The 21401-nt window shown below is 42.8% G+C and overlaps 1 protein-coding gene and 1 long non-coding RNA gene across 6 annotated transcripts in view; one reads left to right on the forward strand and one right to left on the reverse strand.

Annotated features, from left to right (window-relative positions):
• Positions 1-4089, reverse strand: part of PHACTR1 (phosphatase and actin regulator 1) — a 461758-nt gene extending 457669 nt beyond the window's left edge. The window contains exons 1-2 of one of the 5 annotated variants that reach the window (XM_084794583.1): positions 3952-4089; positions 2102-2252 (exon numbers count right to left, since the gene is read on the reverse strand). In XM_084794583.1, coding sequence (XP_084650709.1) covers positions 2102-2204 — 103 coding nt within the window. In that variant the 5' untranslated portion in view covers positions 2205-2252; positions 3952-4089. Of the gene's footprint in view, positions 1-2101; positions 2253-2596; positions 3057-3130; positions 3286-3319; positions 3339-3951 lie in introns of those variants that run through there. The other 4 variants (XM_084794584.1, XM_084794581.1, XM_084794586.1 and 1 more) reach the window with 4 other exon arrangements.
• A 122-nt stretch (positions 4090-4211) lies between these two features.
• On the forward strand, positions 4212-7351 carry LOC311604584. Its single transcript, XR_014781568.1, has 2 exons — positions 4212-4345; positions 7250-7351. It is a non-coding gene; the product is annotated as an uncharacterized lncRNA (long non-coding RNA).
• Positions 7352-21401: the final 14050 nt, after the last annotated feature.

Genomic DNA, 21401 nt, shown 5'->3' on the forward strand with positions numbered 1-21401 from the left:
AGATGTCTTATTTGCAAAGCCTTGCCTGCCTCATGGACACTCAGTCAGAGAAGGGAGAGCCTTTAATATGAGATATCCATTTTATTGATTTTCCGATGTACCACATCTCCTGCTGTAGACGTTGTTTTAAGCTCTTTAGAACCCGACTCATTAATGCACTTAACAACCTAGAAATCTGTCACTGTAACCATTTTTGCAAAGGACTGTATGAATTGCTTTTTAAATATGACTCCCTAGAGAGGTATACTGGCTTTGTCATCATTGCTGTCACTTCGGCTTAGCTGCAAGCCCTGAGACCCCAGGAACACCTAGATTTATGACTTGGGGACCATGACCTAGCTGATGTTTGAGGAGCCCACTCAACCCTGCACACCTAGGGTTCCTGGAGGGGAATGGCATCCTCCTCACCCGCAGGCACACGTGATTCTAAGGAGAAGCCATACCTTATGCTACCACCTCCCATGTGCTCTCACGTTTATTCCAGCTCCGGAGTCTGCACCGCCGTCACTGCTGGTGACAATTCTGACCACTCCACCCCCAGCTCCATCTGCTGCAGCTACCAGGCTGCCCAGGCTGCCTTGGACTCTTCAAGTCTCCCACACACCCTGCCCGTGTTCCTTCCATAAAAGCCAAGAGGAGTCCGTCATCTCCAGGACAAAGCCGATGGACACCTTTAGCCTCCACAGTTAACTATTGCTTCCTTTCTCAATCTGTGGCTCGTGGCTCGGCTGGACCAGCCTGCCGTGGGACAAGACTGGAATGGGATGCACTGTGGCCGGTGAGGCAGCGTAGGAGGTCAGGTGCCATGACGGGTAGAAATCCCTTTCTTCTTTCCTCTCTTGCGGCTCCACATCTACTCCTATCCACCTTTCTACTTGTAGATCCAGGACAAACTGGGCGCGTTAACAATCCTCTGCCCCTCCTTCCCAGGAGCACTCTTAGACCTCCAGAAGTGGCCGACAGTAGCAATGCTCTCTTTCTCCTCATAGAGGATGGCAATTAGCCATGCTATCTTTTTTTCCCCCCACATGGGGCTATGCTGCTGAGCCTGCTGACTTAAACAAATCCTGCGGATGATACTTAGCCCTCTTGACTTGGAGAGCACAGACTCACACCCAGAAAATGGAAGCAGGAGGCTTACAAGCCCTCCAAGTTACCACGAGCCACGAACAATGCACAAATAATTCCTAAGAACACTTGGGGAAAGCTGGGCAGTAGGAGTATTATCAGTGCCCCAGATGAGCTTCCTGTCAGGCAGCAGTGAAAGATGCCAGGCTTCCAGCACAGGGCATCTCCTTCTCAGCTCTGTTTTGTGACTTCCCAGAATTCAACTACTTTCCTATTTAGATAGAATCACTGTCCTCCTTCGCAGTGTTGCCCTTGCCTGCTCTGGGACATAGTCATAATCAAGGTCATTTGACTGGGCATCTTAAAATTTTTTTTTATGAAAAACACAAACTATGATAAAAAGAAAGAAAGAAAAACCCTCCTACCCACCAAGAAGAGAAAACACTTTGAATTCTTTTGCTACTTTAACGATGACATACGTTCCAAATGAACCATGAGCAAGCACACTAGAGCCTAATCAACTACCTTGAACTAGGTAATAAAAACACACAGGAGCCACACTGCACGGAAGGGGGTGGAAGACCTTGAATGCGCACTGGGCATTCTCCGAGCAGCACCTAAGATCACTGAGATCGGAGAAGGCAGCTACAGAGGTGCCCACCTCTCTGAGAAGCCCATAAGCCAGCCGGAGGGCACTTGGCTAGGTCAGGGTGCCTGCCACAGGCTGACCACAAGTGCAGTAACTGCCTGCCTAAAGATTCTCTTACGCATAAACTCTGGACTCGAGGGGGCTAGGAGTCACTTTCTAATATAGCTTATAGCTCTTCAAGGTATGTACCCAACCCTTGTTTATACCCCTAAGATGATGGATGTCTAGTTTTGGTAGCAGTTTGGGAAACATGATCAATTTGGGCATATTAACTGGTGAACTTTCATGACAGGGCTGAAGCTGTTTGTTACAGCTGTTGCCACACTGGTTACAGCAAAGCATCCTGAGGGTGAGGGGCTTCTCTCTCTCTCTCCTATTCGTTACCTTGAGCTCCTTGGCTGTAGAAGAACCTCTGTGCCGATTCCACATCCAAGAGTCTATGAGCAGACTCAACGTCCAGAAAATAATCCATTTTGGGATAGTCCATCTTCGATGTTCAAAGCAGGAGTTTGAGAGAAGGCAATCACTTAGATATCTATAAAAAGGAGGGAAAGGCCACAGTGTTTCAGGCCGTCAAGCATGTCTATTATTTAATTTAAATAAGAATAGTCTATTATCATATGCCAACAGTTGACTGACATTTCTAATTTCAAAGCCCCCACTGTCAGAGACTTTGTATTGTATGAGCAGATTCAACCTTTAGTTAACACTGATTAAAAATAATGTATTCGACTCACAAAAATACAATGATCCAGGCTAAAGTAACACACTGCTTTCTCCTTGCTGTATATTATCCGGTGAAAGGTATATTTTTAAATGCATGTACCACCAGTTTTTAAAAGTCTGCCTGACAAATGGCATTAGAAAGTATTATCCCACCTGCAGGTTGCTCTCAACTGGTCCTGGGGCTTCCGGTGTCCCCCTCGAGTAGAAAGAACTCCCTCATAGACACCTTGCTACGCAGGCTGGCTTGTTTGCTGTACAAATGCCTTGAGTCCCTTTAGTCTTCAGCCATTCCCTTCAGCGCATTTTATACAGTGCCACCGGCTTATTTGCCTATGCCTGGTATAGGCTGCTTTTGACACAGAACTGTGGTTTGTGCAGCAGAGACAGTCATCACAGCCTTGCACCGTTTCTCTTAGCATGCACTATCCTGGCACAAAAAATAGCCAGCCCCTTCTCCTGGAGCCCGTGGAGTCTCTGATACTGGCCACAGAGGAACCAGCTCTGTTTCTGCACTATTATATTCTTAAGGAGGAATAAGATGAAGTCCTTAAAAAATCAGACTCTAAAGGCTAAAGCAATCGCTTGCTTTCTAAGGCTACACACCTCTCATCTAAGAACCTAAGTCTGGTAAGAGGAAACTTTGGAAAAAAAATAGCTAAAGGTACCCCAACAGCAAATTATACTTACTGGAAAAAAACCTCCTAAAACCAAGGGCTGTCCATAGTCCAAGTGAGCAGTTTCAACCAGCTGCCTTTGATCTTACTAAATATTCCCAGCGAAAGTAAACAGTTTTGATTATCTGGTTAGATCGGTAATGAATAATGTATTCTGTCCCCTGGACTTTCTCTATCAGATAAAATGGCCAGAATACGTTACCTTAGCAACAGAAGGTGACGCCAGTTCCAGCCTCTCCACGCCCTCCTCTGTGAAGGAAGGAAATTACCACTTTCCCCCATGTAAAACTTTGGCAGGGAACCATCAAAATCTACATGTAGATTTTACATCACCCAGGGCCATTCACAGCCTACTCCCCCACCTCTGAAGCAGAGATATCTCACAGTTATTTAAAGATCGGAATTCTGATTTAATAATCTATTTTTCACAATCTTGAATCCCAGTCTGCTTTGCATTTACAACAGAATAACGGGGTAAATGCTTAAGCAATGGGGAGGAGTAAGTTGTTTAGACCATGTTGGGGGGCACCTGTCTTTACCTTACTGCTGAGCGGGGCAGGGTGGTGAAGAATGCCCATTAACTGGCAGCATGTTCAACATTCCCTTTATAACCAATACACAGAAACAGTCACCGGCATCTAGGCTGAAAATAACTCTTTCCTTCTGTGAACCAGTCCCTAGAAACAGCTTTAAAAGCTGTATGAAATTTCCCAGATTTTGAAAGACATTATAACGCAGATCATATGGAAGACAAACCCCCTAGCCCACCGGAGGCAAGGTAGCCAGAAAGACACATGCGAGGGAGAGTCTCGAAGTTAGAAGATGCACACTCACCAGCACTTGTCCTTGTGTTCAACAGGACGCTGCCACAGAGCAGAGAGCAAGCTGAGCAGGGCTGCTGAGCCCCGCGAGCCCAAAAGAACAGCTTCTAATTTTCCCTTCAATCTCCAGTCAAGAGCACTGAGTGGAGGGAAATGATGGATCTGCTGGTTTTATACTGCGACGGGGGCTGAGGGGGGCTGCTCTTTAGAACGCATTAGCCTGCTAATTTAAGAAAACTGAAAGGTTTTGTTTTACCGTCTTTTATGTGTTCTTTTTCTGCTACCCCCTCAATTTAATTTGCATTTAAAATGATTCTCCTGCCTTCTAGGCTCTCCAAGGTGTGGAGCACTTACTAATCCTGGAGGGTTTGGTGCAAGGCCACTTCCATTCTGAGTGTCCAAACAAGGTGGGCAACTAAAACCGTGAGCTATTTTTATGGAGAGAAGCACAGTAGGCAAGGTCAGGTTTCCCACTTCCACTTTCTGTCTCTGTGTGGTCAGATCTTCAAAATGCCTAATGCACTCCTCTTTTCTGCATGCAACAGAATTATCTCAACAGCAAAAGGATGCTTTGTTTGGGTCCCCCAGGTTAGCCTGGTTTGATATTCTCCCTAATACACCCCAGGGAGGACTAATAGGAACAAGGCTTGGAGATATGTTCCTCAGAGCCATGATGTTAATCAAGTCGTGACCTAGCGTGTGACTTCTGCGATCTTCCTCCACCTTGTACGGACCAAGCAGAAGTGACGATTAGTACAGTGTAGCATCGTGATGGATTGTTAAGACAGGAGAAACAATGTTTGCAGGGACTTGCAAGGAAGATCAGATCTCCCCTCCCTGTGTTCACAGCTCAGCCGGGGGGGGGGGGAGGAGGAGCAGGGGGAGCACACCTGCTAGTGAGTGTCTGTTAAGTCATCCTTTTCTGTGTCGTTCATCCTACCATGCCTTTGATGGGCTAGAGGTTTCCCATAAGAGAAACCAGGAAAATGCTTCGCTGACTGTCTTGTGGGCAATAACGGATGGGCTCTCCCACTCCATCAGTGCAGACCAGAGTGTCAGGTGAGGGCTGCAGAGAGATTGGCTTGATGGAAGAACTAAGTGGAATGGCCAATCAGAAGGCCTGATGGGGAGGTCAGCTTAACCTCTGAACACACAAAGCTTTGCTCAGACCCCAGGCCTTAGGAGGTCTCTCAGGTTGAATTTCTATTCAGCCCTCAGAAGAGGCAGGTGAATACTTGACATTTACAAGCAGAGAAAGCTGTCTTCTGGTTCCTTTCACTTACAGTGAGGTGTAGGCGACGTGGTTCTAACCCTCTATTGTACTTCTACTGAAATTATAATGACTCATAGGTGAGAGAGACACAGGGGGAGGGAGAGTGGGGAGAGAGAGAGAGAGAAAGAAAGAGAGAGAGAGAGAGAGAGAGAGAGAGAGAGAGAGAGAGAGAGAGGAGAGAGCAAACCATCAGATACTGTACTGCATGTAAATGAGCCTGTGACGGAAGATACTGCTGCTGAATGGGACATCTGAAAAGTAGATTGTGTTCCTGACACTGAGAGTGGGTTTGGAACTCAGTAATTTCTGGAGAACTGACCAAGGAAAGGAAACGAGACATACCTTATAAAGTTCCGGTGAGATGATTCAGCAGCGGGTACTGCCCTTGCTGTGCAGGCATTTGGACCCGAGTTTGAATCCTCAGCACCTCCATCAAAGCCAGATGAGCTCATGCCTGTCTGTAACCCCTGTTACTAAAGTGGAGGTCTAAGAAGCCCTGGAGCTTGCAGGCCCAGCTGGCCTGGTACAAACAGCAGCAAGCAACAAAAGGGCCCTGCTTCAACTGCGAGCACTTGTGGTGACTGACGCTTGGATTTGTCCCCTAACCTCCACATGTGTACTTGTAGCACATGTGTGTGTATGCATGTTCTCTCTCTCTTTCTCTTTCCCCTCCCTCCTTACCTCCCTTCCTCCTTACCTTCCTTTCTCCCTCCCTCCCTCTCTTTTTCCCTCCCAAATGATGGAAATGATATGAAAGGGCTATGATTAACTTTCAAAAAGCAACGGTTTGGGAAGGAAATGATTTACTCACAAAAGGGACTTTATTTTACTAAATAATCATTATATTTTCAAAACATAATCTAACCAGCTTCTAAAATTGATTTTTTTTTCCTTTCTTCTTCCCTTCCTTCCTTCATTCTTTTTTTAAGACAGTGTTTTTTTCTGTATAGCCCTGGCTGTCCTGGAACTTGCTTCCATCCCAGAGATCTACCTGCTTCTGCCTCGTTAGTGCTGGGATTAAAGGCGTGCACCACCATGCTCAGCTCAGAAACGGATTTTCAAAAGCTGATGATTTCACTTTCTGGGGGAACACAGGTGACATACAGGAACATGTATGTGATAAAATTACCATTATTACTGATATTCATGTGATGCTGAGGATCAAACCGAGGACTTGTACACGGTAGAAAAGCTCTCTTCCACTGAGTCATGTTCCTGTGTGGCTCAGGCTAGCCTAAAAGCCTGCCATAGTCTAGGTTGGCCTTGAGTTCCATACAGCCTACTCTGGCCTTGAAATCATGATTCTCCTCTCTTATCCTCCAGTGTTGGGATTCACAACCACTTCCAGCTAGAAAATTACTTGTAAAGGTGGGAAAAGCATAGCAATTCTCAAAAAGCCAAGTCATCGCCTGACAACTCAGCTGTATTTTTAAAAACTCTTCTCTGTTTAGAAGCGTCACTAATTCCATTGTACACTACCCCTTTGTTCTGACATACAACAAAATCAGAGTAGCTGGTGATGTCCCAGGCTAACATTCATGCAGCACTGAACAGTTTATCTGAAAACATCCCAGACTCAAACTAAGTCAGACAGTGTCACCATCCATGTGGTCTGTAAGCAGAAGTTATGTTTTAAACCCTATGGAAGTATAAGACTGTGGGCTAAAATGACCTGGGTGTGCTCATGCTTACTTCCTGTTTCCTGTTCAGTGGTTAAAAAAAAAAAAAGATAGGTTTGCAATGCCTATAAAAGGTGAAGAAGTATAAAATTGACCTGAAACAGAGATATGCTTCAGAGTAGCATCCAGACATAAGTAAAAATGTCAGCTGCATTAGTTTACCTTTGGCCATACACTTACTCCATTGATGCTGTGAGGTCCAATCATTCAGAAAGAGAGGATCACAAGAAACCTGTTTTCCTTGTACTGTCTGGTTGGTCTTCCCTGGGTTCAGGCAGAGTTTAATATGCTTCCTGAGGTTCTTGTCATTTATAATCATGCAATGATCTTATTTTCTCAATCCTCTCATTATATCATAGAACTCTCAAGAAGACCCTACTAAGACTACGTGAAATTCTGCCTTCTGCCTGCATGAAATCTTGGGGACATTTTTCTTTGTATAATAAACCATCTAAACTTAACCTGGAAATATTACAATCTCTCTTAAGGTAAAACAAGATCCTGGAGACATTGGTAGAATGCTTAGGTTGACGGTCTTAGGTAAAACACTAGCTTGCCAAACAAGTATGGTTGTCACTCCGTCAGCATCATAAATACCAGAATCTTTAAGTGCTCAGGTCTTTTATATCATGTGATATACTATTTGGATATAGCCTACACCAATCCTTTTATACACTTAAACAATTTTCCTAGGTAACCCATAATACCTAATACAGTGCCATGCTATGTAATAATTGTTAGACATTATTGCCTAGAGAATGATGGCAAGAAGAACATTCTGTACATATTCAGTTCAGTTGCAATTTTTCTCACTGAATGTGTTGATCCATGACTGCTTGAGTTCATAGATGAGCCCATAGATACATAGGCTGATGGTACAGAAAGCTTTACCCATTCATTTTTATTTAGTTGGTTCTCAAAACAGGATAGGGAGATGACTCATCAGTTAAAAGTACTCACAAGGACTGGAGTTTGGATCCTTAGTACCCATGTAAAATGCTGGGTAGGCATGGTAACCCACCTGTAATCCCAGCATGCAAGAGGCAGGGACAGGAGACACCCGGAGCAGGTTGGCCATCTAGAGAGCTGATTGATGAGGTCTATGTTCCAAATGAGATACCGTGTCTCAGTATGTCAGGTAGAGAATGATCCAGGAAGATACCTAATGTCAACCCAACCTCTGACCTCCACACACATGCATGCACATACACTAGCATGTGTGTACAAAGACTTGTACCAATACACATGTGAATATGCATGATGTGTGCAAAAGGGAAAAGAAGAACAGTGGTTCCTCTCTATTTGGCAAATCAATCTATGAAATCTTAACCTTTGACTTGTGGAAAATCCATCCCTTATTTTCTCATTAAGCCCTGTGCATGCAGGAGGACCAAGTAGATTCTGTGGGCTTGAAAGAAAAGGACCCATGAGGTTGGGAGGGAAGAGTGGTTATGGGGACAGAAGAAGAGCTGGAGAAGAGAGGCCCCGATCAAAACATTATCTGCACGTATGAAACTCTCAATCAGTAAAAATGAAAAAACAAAGCCTGTCATCAAATAGCATGGTTCTGCAAACATTTTATCTAAGGCTTTATTCATATGAAAATTTCCCTGGAAGAAGAAACACTTTCAGCCGCCGTCAGTTATTTTTACACAAGAGCAAATTAATTTCTACTGCTGTTTTTGGAGGAAGGTTTGATAATAGTTGGGAACTAAAATAAAAAAAAGGCAGGACATTAAGACAGTTAGAGAAAAAGAACTTTTATATTGAGGAGGAGTTTAGTTTTATTTCACACGGGTTCTTGGTCATACGTCCATATCAGGTGTTATCATTTGTCTGCCAGAAGAGATCACTGGATCTGTAGACATTACAATTAGGACCATGGCTTAGAGATGTCCTGAGGGTCCAGAGGTGGATCCCTTTATCCTTTATCCCAGACTTTATTACTATTTAAAATGTGTGCGTATGTGTGTATGTATGCACACACACATGTGCATGCATTTGTGTGTGCATGTTTGCATGTGCACATGAACGGAGGCCAAAAGAGGGTGTCAGATCATCTGGAGCTGGAGCTGGAGTTATGGGAGGTGATGAGCTTCCCTTGGTGAGTACTAGAGACCAAACTAGGGCCCTGTGCAAGAACATTGTCCATTATTAATCACAAGGTCCTGCTGTAGCACCAGACGCAGACTTTTAATCCTATTTATATTGAAGACTCTGCCCTGCCAGTCCTCTCTTGAGGCTGTGCTGGGGAGCACCAGTATGTATGTACGAATGGACCTGGGAGTATTGGAGGAGGCAGACGCACAGCACAATAAGTGCTTTTGGCTTCTCTTGCTGCTGCTTCTAAGAATAACCTCTCCCCTCCATGACTACATTGGAGAAAAGCTCAGTTCAAAGCATAAACAACAACAACAACAAAAACATAAACAACATGAGTTTAAATACCATCTTACCCTCTGCTAAATAAATTCTGATATGTTCACCTTGCTTATGCAAATCTCTTTGCTTTGTAAGAAAAAAAAATAGTCAGAAGTCATATCTATCTCAGGGTCTCTAGATATTGGTCTAAAAGGAGGAAAATGGAGAAACGCTGAGTTGAGAAGATGAGAAATTGCCAAGCATCTCTACTCACCTCACCTCTCAGTCTCTAATTCTGATGTTATGAAAATGGACACCTAGTGACAGATGTGTCAGCAGTAGTAGTCTTTGAAACATGACTTTTAAGATACATACACTATTTAATTTTACTTCTACTAGAATGAAATCAAAGTGCCATGGATTCTCTGTGTATTTAACACTTATTTTCAATTCTCTTGGAGGGGACTAAAAATTAAGCACAAGTTAAATTGCATTTTTCTAGTCGTAGAAACTGAAGATAAAAACTTGAAAACATCAAAAGACACACTGAAGGAAGAACTAATAACGATCTCTAAGGGACACAGCTCTGCTAGACTCCACGGGTAACATAGAATCCTGAGCTTTCAACGCATATTAGGAAAATCATGCTGAGCCCACCAACGAGCACCACCCAGAGAAATGGGCTTGGAAGTTATGGAGGAGGCAGGCACACACGGAGGCAGGGCGAATGGGGGTTATCAAAGTTGTACTTCAAAGAGACTTTCATGATTACTTTTCTCATTTTGGGATTTAAACACACTGTCAAACTCTACAACAAGATTTCCATGCCTAACTATTAGTGCTTAAGGCTTTCCTTGTGTGTGCATATACAAGGCTGTAGGATTCTCACCACTGCATAACACATACAATTACTCATGATCGAGTCCAGAGTGAATGTGATGTGTTGTTCAGAGTTAGATGGCATTGAAGACATAAGATTCCCAACTCATCTCTCCAGATCCAGCTGTTCCATTACACTCACACAGCAGTAAATGTCACAGGTGGTGCTTCCTTCCTTCCAAAACAAAGGGAATCTTGTTGATATTCCTTGAATTTTAATTTTTCATAAACGTTAGTAGTAGATGAAAGGAAAAAGAATCTGCCATAGACTCAGAACACTTGTGGCTATGGAGTAAACCCAAAAGAAGTGCTTTGCCCACATGTTCCGGAGATAATACAATGAAATGGTAAAGAACATTGGCTTGGGAGTCTGGGTGCTAATACTTACAACCAGCAGAGCAAGCTCACTGTGGGTGAGTAGGGGGGGGGGGAAGAAGGGCCACCACTTCAGTCTATGCTCCATTGGATTAAAAATTAAGGTCAAATGTGATCATGTATGTAGGCAACATAGAACATGACACATAGACTGTTTGGAAATACTTTCTGGACAGTAAACAGCTACAAAGATTTACGGAAGGCAAGGACCCCATCTTGTCCACCAAACTGCATGCATCTACCATATACGATGATGAAACATCACCTCCATCACTTTAGTTACAAATCAGGTCCTGGTCCGATGAAATCCATTTGTACCGCATTCTGTCTTCTCTAACTTGTGCTAGGGTCAGTTGTGCACATATAAATGTCTAATGGATGAATTCCTGCTAAGCACCTAATGTGTGCCTGGTTTGTGGTATGTCTCTGAGGAGCCTAAGCTGCTGTCGTCATTATTTTCACTCACAGAGCGCTGTGCTAAAGTAGCGAGCACCAAAGCCATGCGGCCATGTAAGGGTATCTGTCCTTCTTCTTCCTACCCAGAGCTCCCGAGAGAGTCTGCAATTACAAGGAACAAGCTCCAGCAGAATTTCACAAAGTCCACCTCATCCCTTGCCAAATGTAAATGACATAATGAATGGGGATGTTGGATGCAGAGTAGGTGCTTTATGGAAAATGGCTCAAGAAACGAAAATTCTATTGGCAGATGAGCACCCTGCCACACAGTCACTACACATAAATCCATCATGATTTAACTGAAGGATGCTTTTCACCTGTTTGTGCCTCACACTCTGCGAATGGCTGGGAATACAACAACAAAGTAGGTAAATTATTTTTCTTAGGAGATTAAACGTTAGCTAAAAGCAGATTTTCTTAATTTTCCTCTTCTTGAGGAGTACATTGAAAACAGGATCTCGGCTAGCAAGGGAGGGATGTGGTATGTTTGTTAGCTTTCTGTCCTTGTGACAAAACACCTGCATAAAGAAGTTAAGGGAGAAAAAATATGTATTTCAGCTTGCATTTCAGAGGTTTCAATTCAGTATCAGTTGGTTACATGTTTTTGGGCTGATGGAGAGGAAAACCTCATGGTGGAAGGAAAAGAGGAGTAAGGGGAAAAAGAAAGGAAGAGAGAGAAGAGAGGAAGGATGAGAAGAGAAAGAGAAAGGTGAAAAGGAGGGGAAAGGGAAGAAGGAGGACGAGGAGGAGGAGGAGGAGGGGTGGCAGGGCACTCAGGAAGGAAACACACCATTCAAAGGATGGCCAGGGGTACTTATTTCCTTCAACCAGGTCCACCTAGTACCACCATTGTTCATTAATGGAATCAAATGATCAATTCATCATTGGATTAGGCCCAGGCCAAATTAGTCATCTCTCAAGGGTTGGCTCCACTAGCTGGGGACCATGCCATCCATGTGCAATGCTTTCTGTGGACATTTCACATACAAGTCATATGAAGGTTGACAGTTCAGATGTCATTTGGAAGGCTTTGTGGACAGTGTCTGATCCTTAGCGTGTTTAATTTCTCTAATGCTGTCCAAGTTAGGTACAATAAATATATGTCTACTTGGTAACGGGTGAGGGAAGGAAGAGACGCTATGAAACGTGGCATTGTGTTTAACATTGAACTTGTAGGTTTGGCCCTCTTGAATCAGAAATTTGCATTTCCAGCAGAAAGTATTAGGAGGCTGTTGGATAGAAAAACAAAAAGACCAAAAAAAAAAAAAAAAAAAAAAAAAAAAAAAAGAAAGAAAGAAAGAAAGAAGAAAGAAAGAAAAAAGAAAAAAGAAAAAAAAACCCATGTATGCCACCATTTTAAACAAGTAATCTTGAAAATGATGTCAGAGGTTATTGGTTACACACTAATTGTTTGATTTTTTTCAAATGTGCTTCTACACCACCATAATGACAGTTGCTTTACATGGGCAGCCGTCCCTTCACACTCTCCCATGGATCTCACGGGCTCTTTCCACAAGGACAAATAACAAGACTTGTGTAGCACTTCACTCGCTTGGGAAGTATGTGGTACAAAGTAATTGAGAGAAGTCCGTGCTTCTCAGCTGCTGGGACCTCGGGAGTGACATTTTTGAGATTGGTACAACCTCCTTTGACAAGGAAAACATTTGAACTGCGTTGTGTGTGTTTTTTTTTTTTTTTTTTTTTTTTAAAGAGCCCTCGAATTCAAAAGCTGGTAGTGGTAAATAGCAAGAATCCTGCATAGCAATTTAAACATAGCTTCAGAGGAACTGTGATTTCAAATCAAAAGTCTTCTCATCCCTATGGCAACCAACAGAAGCATTCAACTAATGCTACATGCTGTGTACATTAACAGTGCTGCCCCTCCCCCATTTGTGAACCCGCTAAACTGTGTTTCTGTTTCCCAAAGGTTGCTTTCCAAATGTGAAAGCCATCAAACGGATGCATACAAAGAGGAAGAGTCCTCTCAGGGGACAGCTTTACAAACCCAGAGGGAAAGTGTACCTCAAAATTAGAGCCCTGATCTGCTTCTATGATTTGACGTGTTTGAGAGTTCCTTGTTTTAAAGCCAGACACAAATCTGTGAAGAGAGTCCCTTGAGCTACAGTCCTTCTGGGAGCATCCACCATGAAGATAACATATGTGGTGAGACACAGCCAAGAAGCACCCACTGGGCTGCGACAGAGACACTGGAACACTCCCGACACCCTCCTGGGACGCTGCAATGGTTAGTCATGGCAGGAGAGATACCCCCTCCAGCTGACAGGCTTATGGGCTGTGGCTGTGGCTGTCACCAGCCATTTCTAGCTCCCCTGAGAGGATGTGATAACTCTGGTGTCTCTTGGAGCGTTCCATTTTTTTTTTAACTCAAGAAAAATGAGATTCAGAGGTGGGAAGTCCAGGAAAAGACAGAGCTTAAATCCAGAGTACGTGTTATCTGAAGTTCCAAAAGAGAAAATCCTTTAGGGGCTAATGATAGCTAGAGGTTTTTTGTTTGTTTGTTTTTGTTGTTTTGTAGAAATTGTTTTTTCATATTCAATTACTGAGAAAGCATTGACTAGCCACATATCCCTGGTCCTTTGCAAAGGTGTAGAACAGTGCTTCTCAAACTGTGGGTTATGAGCCCTTCAGGGATTGAACCACCCGTTCATAGGGCTCACCTAAGACCATCAGAAAACCCAGATATTTACATTATATTCAGAACAGTAGCAAAATAACAGTTATGAATAGCAATGAGGATTTTATGGTTGGGGGGTCACCACAACATGAGGAACTGTATTAAGGTGTCACAGCGTTAGAAAGGTTGAGAACCACTGGCATAGAGCATTCCAGATCAGAAATAGCATGAGGCACACACACATACACACACACACACACATACACACACACACACACATGCTTTTTCTACGGAGTGTATCTGTTAGTTCTCTGTTAATGGGCTTTTTAGTCAGAATGTATGTTCAGAGGAAACATGGGTTAAGAGTGTCCTGTGCTTAAGTTAAGTGTAAGGACAGAACCATCTGTTGTTTTCAGACTTAGTCATAAGACTTTTCAGCCCTGGGCTTTTCTTTCACTTATGAGTGGCAAAGTTAAACTCCAGTCATTGTGACTAAGATATCTGCCATTCAACATATTAATCTTTTTCCCATTACTGTTAGTGTAATGAAATAACTGGGACTGAATAACTTATAAAGAAATTTGTTTAGCTCATCTTTCAAAAGGCTAAATGTCTAAGTAACACGGAACTAGCTCTAACAAGGACACCTCTAGCTGCATGACATAGAAGATGGTCTCGTGGTGGGAGTACATGCAAGAGGAAGTCAGAGCATGGGGGAGGGACCGAGCTTGCTCCTTCACAATAACCTTTCCAGAAAGACCAACCATTGTCCTCCGAGAATATTCCTATTCTTTCTGGAGACAGAGACAGCAATGCCTTTCCACGAGGAAGCATCTCTTAAATATCTCACCACTTTCTAACATTACCCAGATCCCAGTACATGAGTTTTCATGAATGGGGCATAATTAGGACTATTTTTTTTTTTTAATTTTTGAGACAGGGTTTCTCTGTGTAGCCTTGGCTGTCCTGGACTCACTTTGTAGACCAAGCTGGCCTCAAACTCACTGTGACCTTTCTTCTTATAAAAAGTGAAGATATTTAGACTTAGATGCAGACCACACTGTGAGCCTCAGAAGCTAATGTCTTGCTATTCAAAATCTGCCCAATGGTATAAAAGCATCATTTGAACACTTAGAAGTCTTGTCACACTCCAGACCAACTATTTCAGAATATGTACTGCATTCAAGTCTTCATTTACAGGCATAGTGAACTGTGAAGACCAGAGGCATTGAATACTTATGGGCATGTGTTCCTTGATAAATCTCTTGAGTGACAGCAAGGTCGGCTGCTTCTAGCACCATGATCCAGCCCAGCCCATCTTCTGTGAGGTCATTACTGGTTATTATTCCCATTGGATGGATAATAAAACATTAGTGCAGAAAGAGTAACTTGGTAAGCGGTTAAGTGATCAGAGTATGGTATATTTAAGGAGGAATTTCATAGATGACTAGTGAGTCAGAAGGGAGAAGAACCAGGCACCTTCAGACTGTCCACCGTAAACTTCTGTTCATAGTTAGCCATTTATCTGGCTTGTTCACACCCTCCTTCAACTTAATACAAGATTGTTTTTTCAATCATAAAAAGTGGGAGCTGGCCACGGTGGCACACACTTTTAATCAGGAGGGAGAGGCAGAGGCAGAGGCAGAGGCAGAGGCAGAGGCAGAGGCAGGCAGATCTTTGAGTCTGAGGCTATCCTTGCCTACAGAGTGAATTTCAAGACAGCCAAGACTACACAGCGAATCCCTGTCTTGGGGAAAAAAACCACAAAACCAAAAAAAAGTGGATTATGAACTTTCCCTATTTCATTCTATTCTCTGCTCTATGGAGTATGTCAGACATACCAGACAGAGAGAGTGTGACTATTGTAAATGACACAATAGGGCCCCACACTCGGGTGTTTAGGAGTCAAGTTCACTATTATCTCACCTCCTCCAAATGGATATTTCCCTTGATGCTCTGTACAGCCACACTGACTTCAAAAACAACAAAAGTGGGTGAATGAGGGGCTCTTGGAGATTCTTTTTGGTTTTAATTACTGTGTCAAGATATACATGATGATGTAAAATTTGCCATCCTAACCATTTTAAATGTACAGCTCAGTGTTGGGTAAATTTTCCTTGGGAAACACAACACAACACAACACACACACACACACACACACACACACACACACACACTCAGGTAGGGAGCCCATGATAGCCTAAAGTGTGAATACTACCTAAAAGGGCTCTAGCAGGCCTGGGCATAGCACATTTTCCTCTGGCAGGTCTTGCCCTTCCCCCATTCTCTCTGCCTTGCTAAAAACTGTTAGATTGCATTCCTAAAGCTACCTTGGTCTATTCCCCTATTTGGCCACTTCTCCTCCAAAGTGGGATTGCCAAGGTCCAGTTATCAAAGTATTAAAGCCCCAGTTTGGCTACCCTAATTATCATGCTCAACTAAAAGTAACCCATTCTAATATGGGGGTTCCCCCTTTATCTTTATAAACTGACATTTGCCTGTGGGCCATGTATGTCTCCTCTCTATCCCGACAGAGGCAGTCCTTTGCCCTTCCAGGACAAATATCCCTTCCCCATCTCCCGTGTCCCTTTCTCCTTCTCCTCTATCTCCTATCTTTGTCTTTTATTCCCTGCCCTTTGTCCCTCTGGGCCAATTTTCCTCTGTGCTGAAAACTTGATCTTGGAGTATCTTGTACCAATACTAGTCCTTTCACTACCAAAGTCCAACTTGGTTATCCAATATATTTATTGGGGTTACTTATAGGAATATTTGCAAAGGGTTACTGAAAGGGGTAGCGATGAGTCAAAGATAGATGCGTCATCAAAGTCCACCTAAGCATGGATGACAGCTCATAAAGCTTGGAATCTGGAGCACACTCAACTGCCTGCAGGCAGATCAACAGGTTTCCATGTGGTTCAGTTGGTTGGAGCCTCTGACTTGTCTGGGTGTTCTTTGCATCTTGACTCATCTGAGGGTAACTACAAGGGCCTGTCTGGGGGAAGGAGGTGCTAGTGAATCTGGTCAGTTTCAGGGACGTCTTGAAACTGTTTTTAACCTGTTTATTTTCTGTGCTAAAGAGCTTCCCTGCAGAATAGAATGTTTCAATAAGATAGGCAGCCGACGCACAGCCTCAGTGGCAAGGAATGCTTTTGCATTGCTGAGCAATCATCGCTGCTATTCTGTTTATTCAGAGCTACTTACCTTACAAAATGGGAATTCACAAGGTTTTATCTCAGAGAAAACTACTGCCCAACAGGAGGGGCCACTGTATCAACCCAAGAGGGCACAGGGTTCCAACTTTCCTCCATTCCCCCAATACCAATTATTTCCTCTTTTCAAAAGAAGTGACCATGTGGCTATGAAGTTCTGTGTGGTGTCTGAAGGACGTTGCTCTCTGAATGGATAAGACCAAATATTCCAAGAGGTATCTGATCCAAGGGCTGGGGGAAACAGCTAGGTGGTAGATCACTGCCTGACAAAAAGTGCTTTGACATGAACTTGTCATACGGTAAGGTAAAAATGACGTGCCAATAGATTGAAAAGAGAAGTCAGATACAAGGACAGGCTATTTGCAACTCAAGTATTTAATAAAAAGAAAGAAACCCTTTTGAACCTCGGTTTAAAAAAAAAACATTTAAACAAGAAGAGAGGCAGGAGGGCTGAGGATGTAGCCCAGAGGCCCAGTGATTACGTAACATATGGAAGAACTTAGATTCAGTCCCTCACACCAAAGAAGATCATGGATGACAAACAAGCCCATCAAAAGCTCTTTGACCTCATTGGTCATCAGGAAAGACAAGCTAATGCCGAGTAGACTGTCTAACATGAAAGGGGAAGGCACTACCAGGTGATGGGAAGGATGCAGGTCAACTGGCACTTATGTTGCTAGTGGCAAAACAAAATTATTGCAAATCTATTGGAAAATGGACCGTTTCTTAAAGAAATATCTATTTACCATACACCCCATCCATTCAAGTCCTAGATAATTCATGAGAAACTAAAGCATGTATTTATGAGAATCTTTCCCATACTGATTTGTCAACCATGAATTTTCTTTACTCTCCTGTAAAGTTTTTGAAATGCTAAAGAAAATTTAGTACCCAGTTGATTTTAATGCCCACTTTCTGTGTCATTCCTTTCAGTTAAATCCCAAGACATTGGAAGGGTAAGTTTTGAAGACTAGGTCTATTTGACAATGTTTCACTCACTGGGAAAGTGATGATATCAGCAACATATATTTCATTATTCTAAAATATGTACCAATTGTCAAGCTTCTGTATGGGCATGAAACAATTCTTATTATACCTTTTTTTTTTTTTACAGTGACAAGCTGAGCTGAACACTAATGCTGGGAGTTAAGTTGGCATTGGTGTAGAAGCTGAGATGAAATAATGCATCCAATAATGGGTTAGCCTATGAAAATGGAAATATTTTCACCTAGGAAGAAAAAATACATTTAAAAATTCCTTTTTTTAAAAAGATTTTTAAAGCTAAATTATAGTGGCAGTGAAGCCAAAATGTCACTAAATCATACATCAGAAAGTGAAGTGTTTCTTGGAACGGTTGTGTGGCATTGCTGTGGCTCAGAAAGAACTATTGTTGAAAGAAAATAGTCAGTGCTCTTACAGAGTCTCACGTCATCCACTGGACAATGTCACTAACAGCTCTGCGGTTGAATCTGCCTCCAAGGACCCACAGTTCCCTTCTGCAGGCCTTGTTCATGCAGATAAAGAATGTTAAAAACGCACTGAGAAAGGAACTCAAGGATGATCGATCATTAGCAAAAGAGGGAAAGAACAGGCCAGGCAAGCTGCAATCCTGGCAGCTGCTGGGATGGAGGAGACAGAACGAGGAGAGAGAGAGAGAGAGAAAGAGAGAGAGAGAGAGAGAGAGAGAGAGAGGGAGAGAGAGAGAGAGAGAGAGAGAGAGAGAGAGAGAGAGAGAGAGAGAGCTGTACTTTTAATAGCCTCAGTCAGGTAAGCCATGCACCCTGTAAGGCAAGGTCCGCACAGCAGGAAGTGAGGAAGAACCAGGTGTTTGGCACTTTCTTCCTTTTTTCTTCTATTGAAGGCGCAGAAAATCACCCTTCTCTCCAGTGACAGGATAAGAAGCTCTCTACTCATTGGTGTCAACTGAAAAGGACACACACACACACACACACACACACACACACACACACACGTGCATGCACGCACACCATTACTTTTATTTGTTTTCGTCTTGGAGTCATCTATGAATACAGCTTAGGATGTGTCTAAGATAGGAAGGGACAATAACTAACTGACCGCATGTGCTATTGTCGATTTACCTCCTGGTTTGGTACCTTCGGCTCAGGGAGGCATGAAGAACAGCTCTGTCACTCTCCATTCCATCCGTTCACACTTCGGCTTCAAGCGCTTGTTGTTGGTTCTTCTTCAGCTTCTCGATGTGTTAGAAGCAACTTGGTTATTTGCTGAAAGAGCACTGTTGGCCAATTTTCTTTAAAAAAAATCTAAGCCATGGAAGGCCAGGGCTTCCAGTGAATTAGTGGCAGTTTGCAGATTTTCTATGATGATATTTCAACTTTCTCCTTTTCAAAATTTCAAATTCCTCACCCACTAGGGTTATTACTGACTATTGACCATGCCATCTGTGCCAGGGGAAGTCGGCTTTTGGTATTCCTGTGTTGCAAAGGGTATCTGGAAAGAGAAGACTCCAGTCCTTTCACTCCTGCTCCTTGCTTGGCATTCCCTGTCATGTCCGATCTGATTTCGACTATGGTCTTCTCTAGACTTTTAGTCCGAACTTCAGAGCTAATGTTTTCATATTCAAAATATCTCCAAAATGTTAGTTGACTCATTGGAAGATAGGAAGCACTGAGTCATTATTATTTAGTCTTTATAGGGATGGAGTGGTCGATATAGGAAAACCCCTATGGTATCAAGGCAGTATTTCACTAATCAATCACTCTAACAAGTTCATCAACCTCACAAAACATGAAATAAACACTAACCTTCCACTTGTAATGTCCATCCTTGGTAAAGGGGCTAAAAGGATGAAGTGATTGGTAGAGAATTTATTTAATATTGAACAATTACTAGGGTAAATAATAAAAAAAAAAACTCTGAGTATTGAACCACTGTGAGGTACAAAAAGCATCAGGTACCAGCAAGGCCATGAGCATATTTTTTTTTTTTAAAAAAAGAAGATTAAAAATAAAACTCCTGCACTGAAAGAACTCACAGCTTTGGATGCCCATTGACTAATAATTGGAAAACTGTGTGCATCCTGTAGCAGAGGCTGGACCAGTGCTCTAGGGGCAGGGAGGATAGACAGGGAAACTGCTTCAACAGGAATTTTTTAGCCAACTCTTCTTTCATTGGCAGAGATAAGCTATTCCACAAAAAATACTTGGCTAACTCTGACCTGGGCCCACAAGTCCTTTGCAAAGATAATAACATCTACATTACATGGGCTGATGGATGGGCTCTGCCTGGGAATAGCTGCAGCTTGTGTTCACAGACTAAAGGGATCGGTTCTTCCACGTTCTTCACAATCCTCTTGGAAGTCCTTCCGACGTCAGTAAGTAATCTTCTGCCAGATGGTTCCCATGGAGCTTAGCTGTGGTGGAGCTTAGCTGTGGGTGCAGCTCCATGCCAGTCAGCTTTGTAGACTGTCCCCACCAGATTCACATTCATCACAATACTCTCCAAGTCACAATCCCTTGAAGATAGCTGCTATCACTCTGGGGACTTCTGTCTTTTAGCCCATGAGCAACATTTAAAATTTGCTGGAACTAACAACATTTTTTAATACTAGCAAAGAATTTCTTTCCATGTTAAAAATATGTATATATTTTTTCAAAAAAAAAAACCCCCAAGCATTAAACACTTAAAAATTTAAAACACCTACTCACCTTTGGGATCAAAAAACAGTAATAGAGCCCCAACCTGCTGATGTCAGTCTTCATGGCTGGTGACGCATTTGGGTTGTTAATTCTATTTCTGTTCTCTTAACCATAGCTTCTGGTTTCATTTCAAGATCTTAGCCTGGAATTTTGGCTTTGTTCAAACTTCAGTGGTTGCAGAGCCCTGCAAAGCATGCGTCAATAACATTACCCTTGAAACCGCCTCACGTGGTTTAGATGTGTCTTGAGTTGTATAATGAAACACACTTATGCTTTTTGTTTGGAGATTGAATTGTGGAATAACGGTTCAGAGGGATAAGCTGTAGTGTCACTCCACACAAAAAAAAACCCTTCATTTGTACACCTGAATCCATCCTAACACACAAGTATCTGGTTTCTTTCTTTCTGGTTTTCTTTCTTTCTTTTTTTTTTTCTATTTGCTAAATCGACTTTTTTTTTTTTTAAAGCTCTGCCAGTCTCTAGGGAAGTGAAGCAATCCATTTGAGCTTAAACAAATACATGCTTATTGACCAAGAGAATGAAGCAAATAAAAGCTGAATTTGTTTAGGAAGTCAAAGAAGATGGTGTGAAAGACCATTCAGTGCAGCCCATTTGAAATCTCATTAAACTGTGCTTAAAAAATATCAACCAAAAACTGAGTTCTTCCTCTAGGGCAAGGGGAGTTAGAGGGGAGTGCAGCAGCTCTAGGTTTGTTAAAGTAGAAAATTAAAGAACACAGACTCACAGGGCAAGCCTAAAAGTACTTTGGCAAGGGGTCCAGGTAGGGTTTTTGTCAACTCAGGGTGGAGTTTAAGCAGTGTTGAGAGCAGGTGATGTCTTCAAGGAGCTAGCAGGAAGTTTCTCAAAGGGAACCAGAGTCAGACAGAGGAGGCAGAAGAATAAGGTGTGAGAACAAAGG

This window comes from Acomys minous, assembly GCF_964271855.1.
Source record: "Acomys minous genome assembly, chromosome: 9".
NCBI classification, from domain to species: domain Eukaryota; kingdom Metazoa; phylum Chordata; class Mammalia; order Rodentia; family Muridae; genus Acomys; species Acomys minous.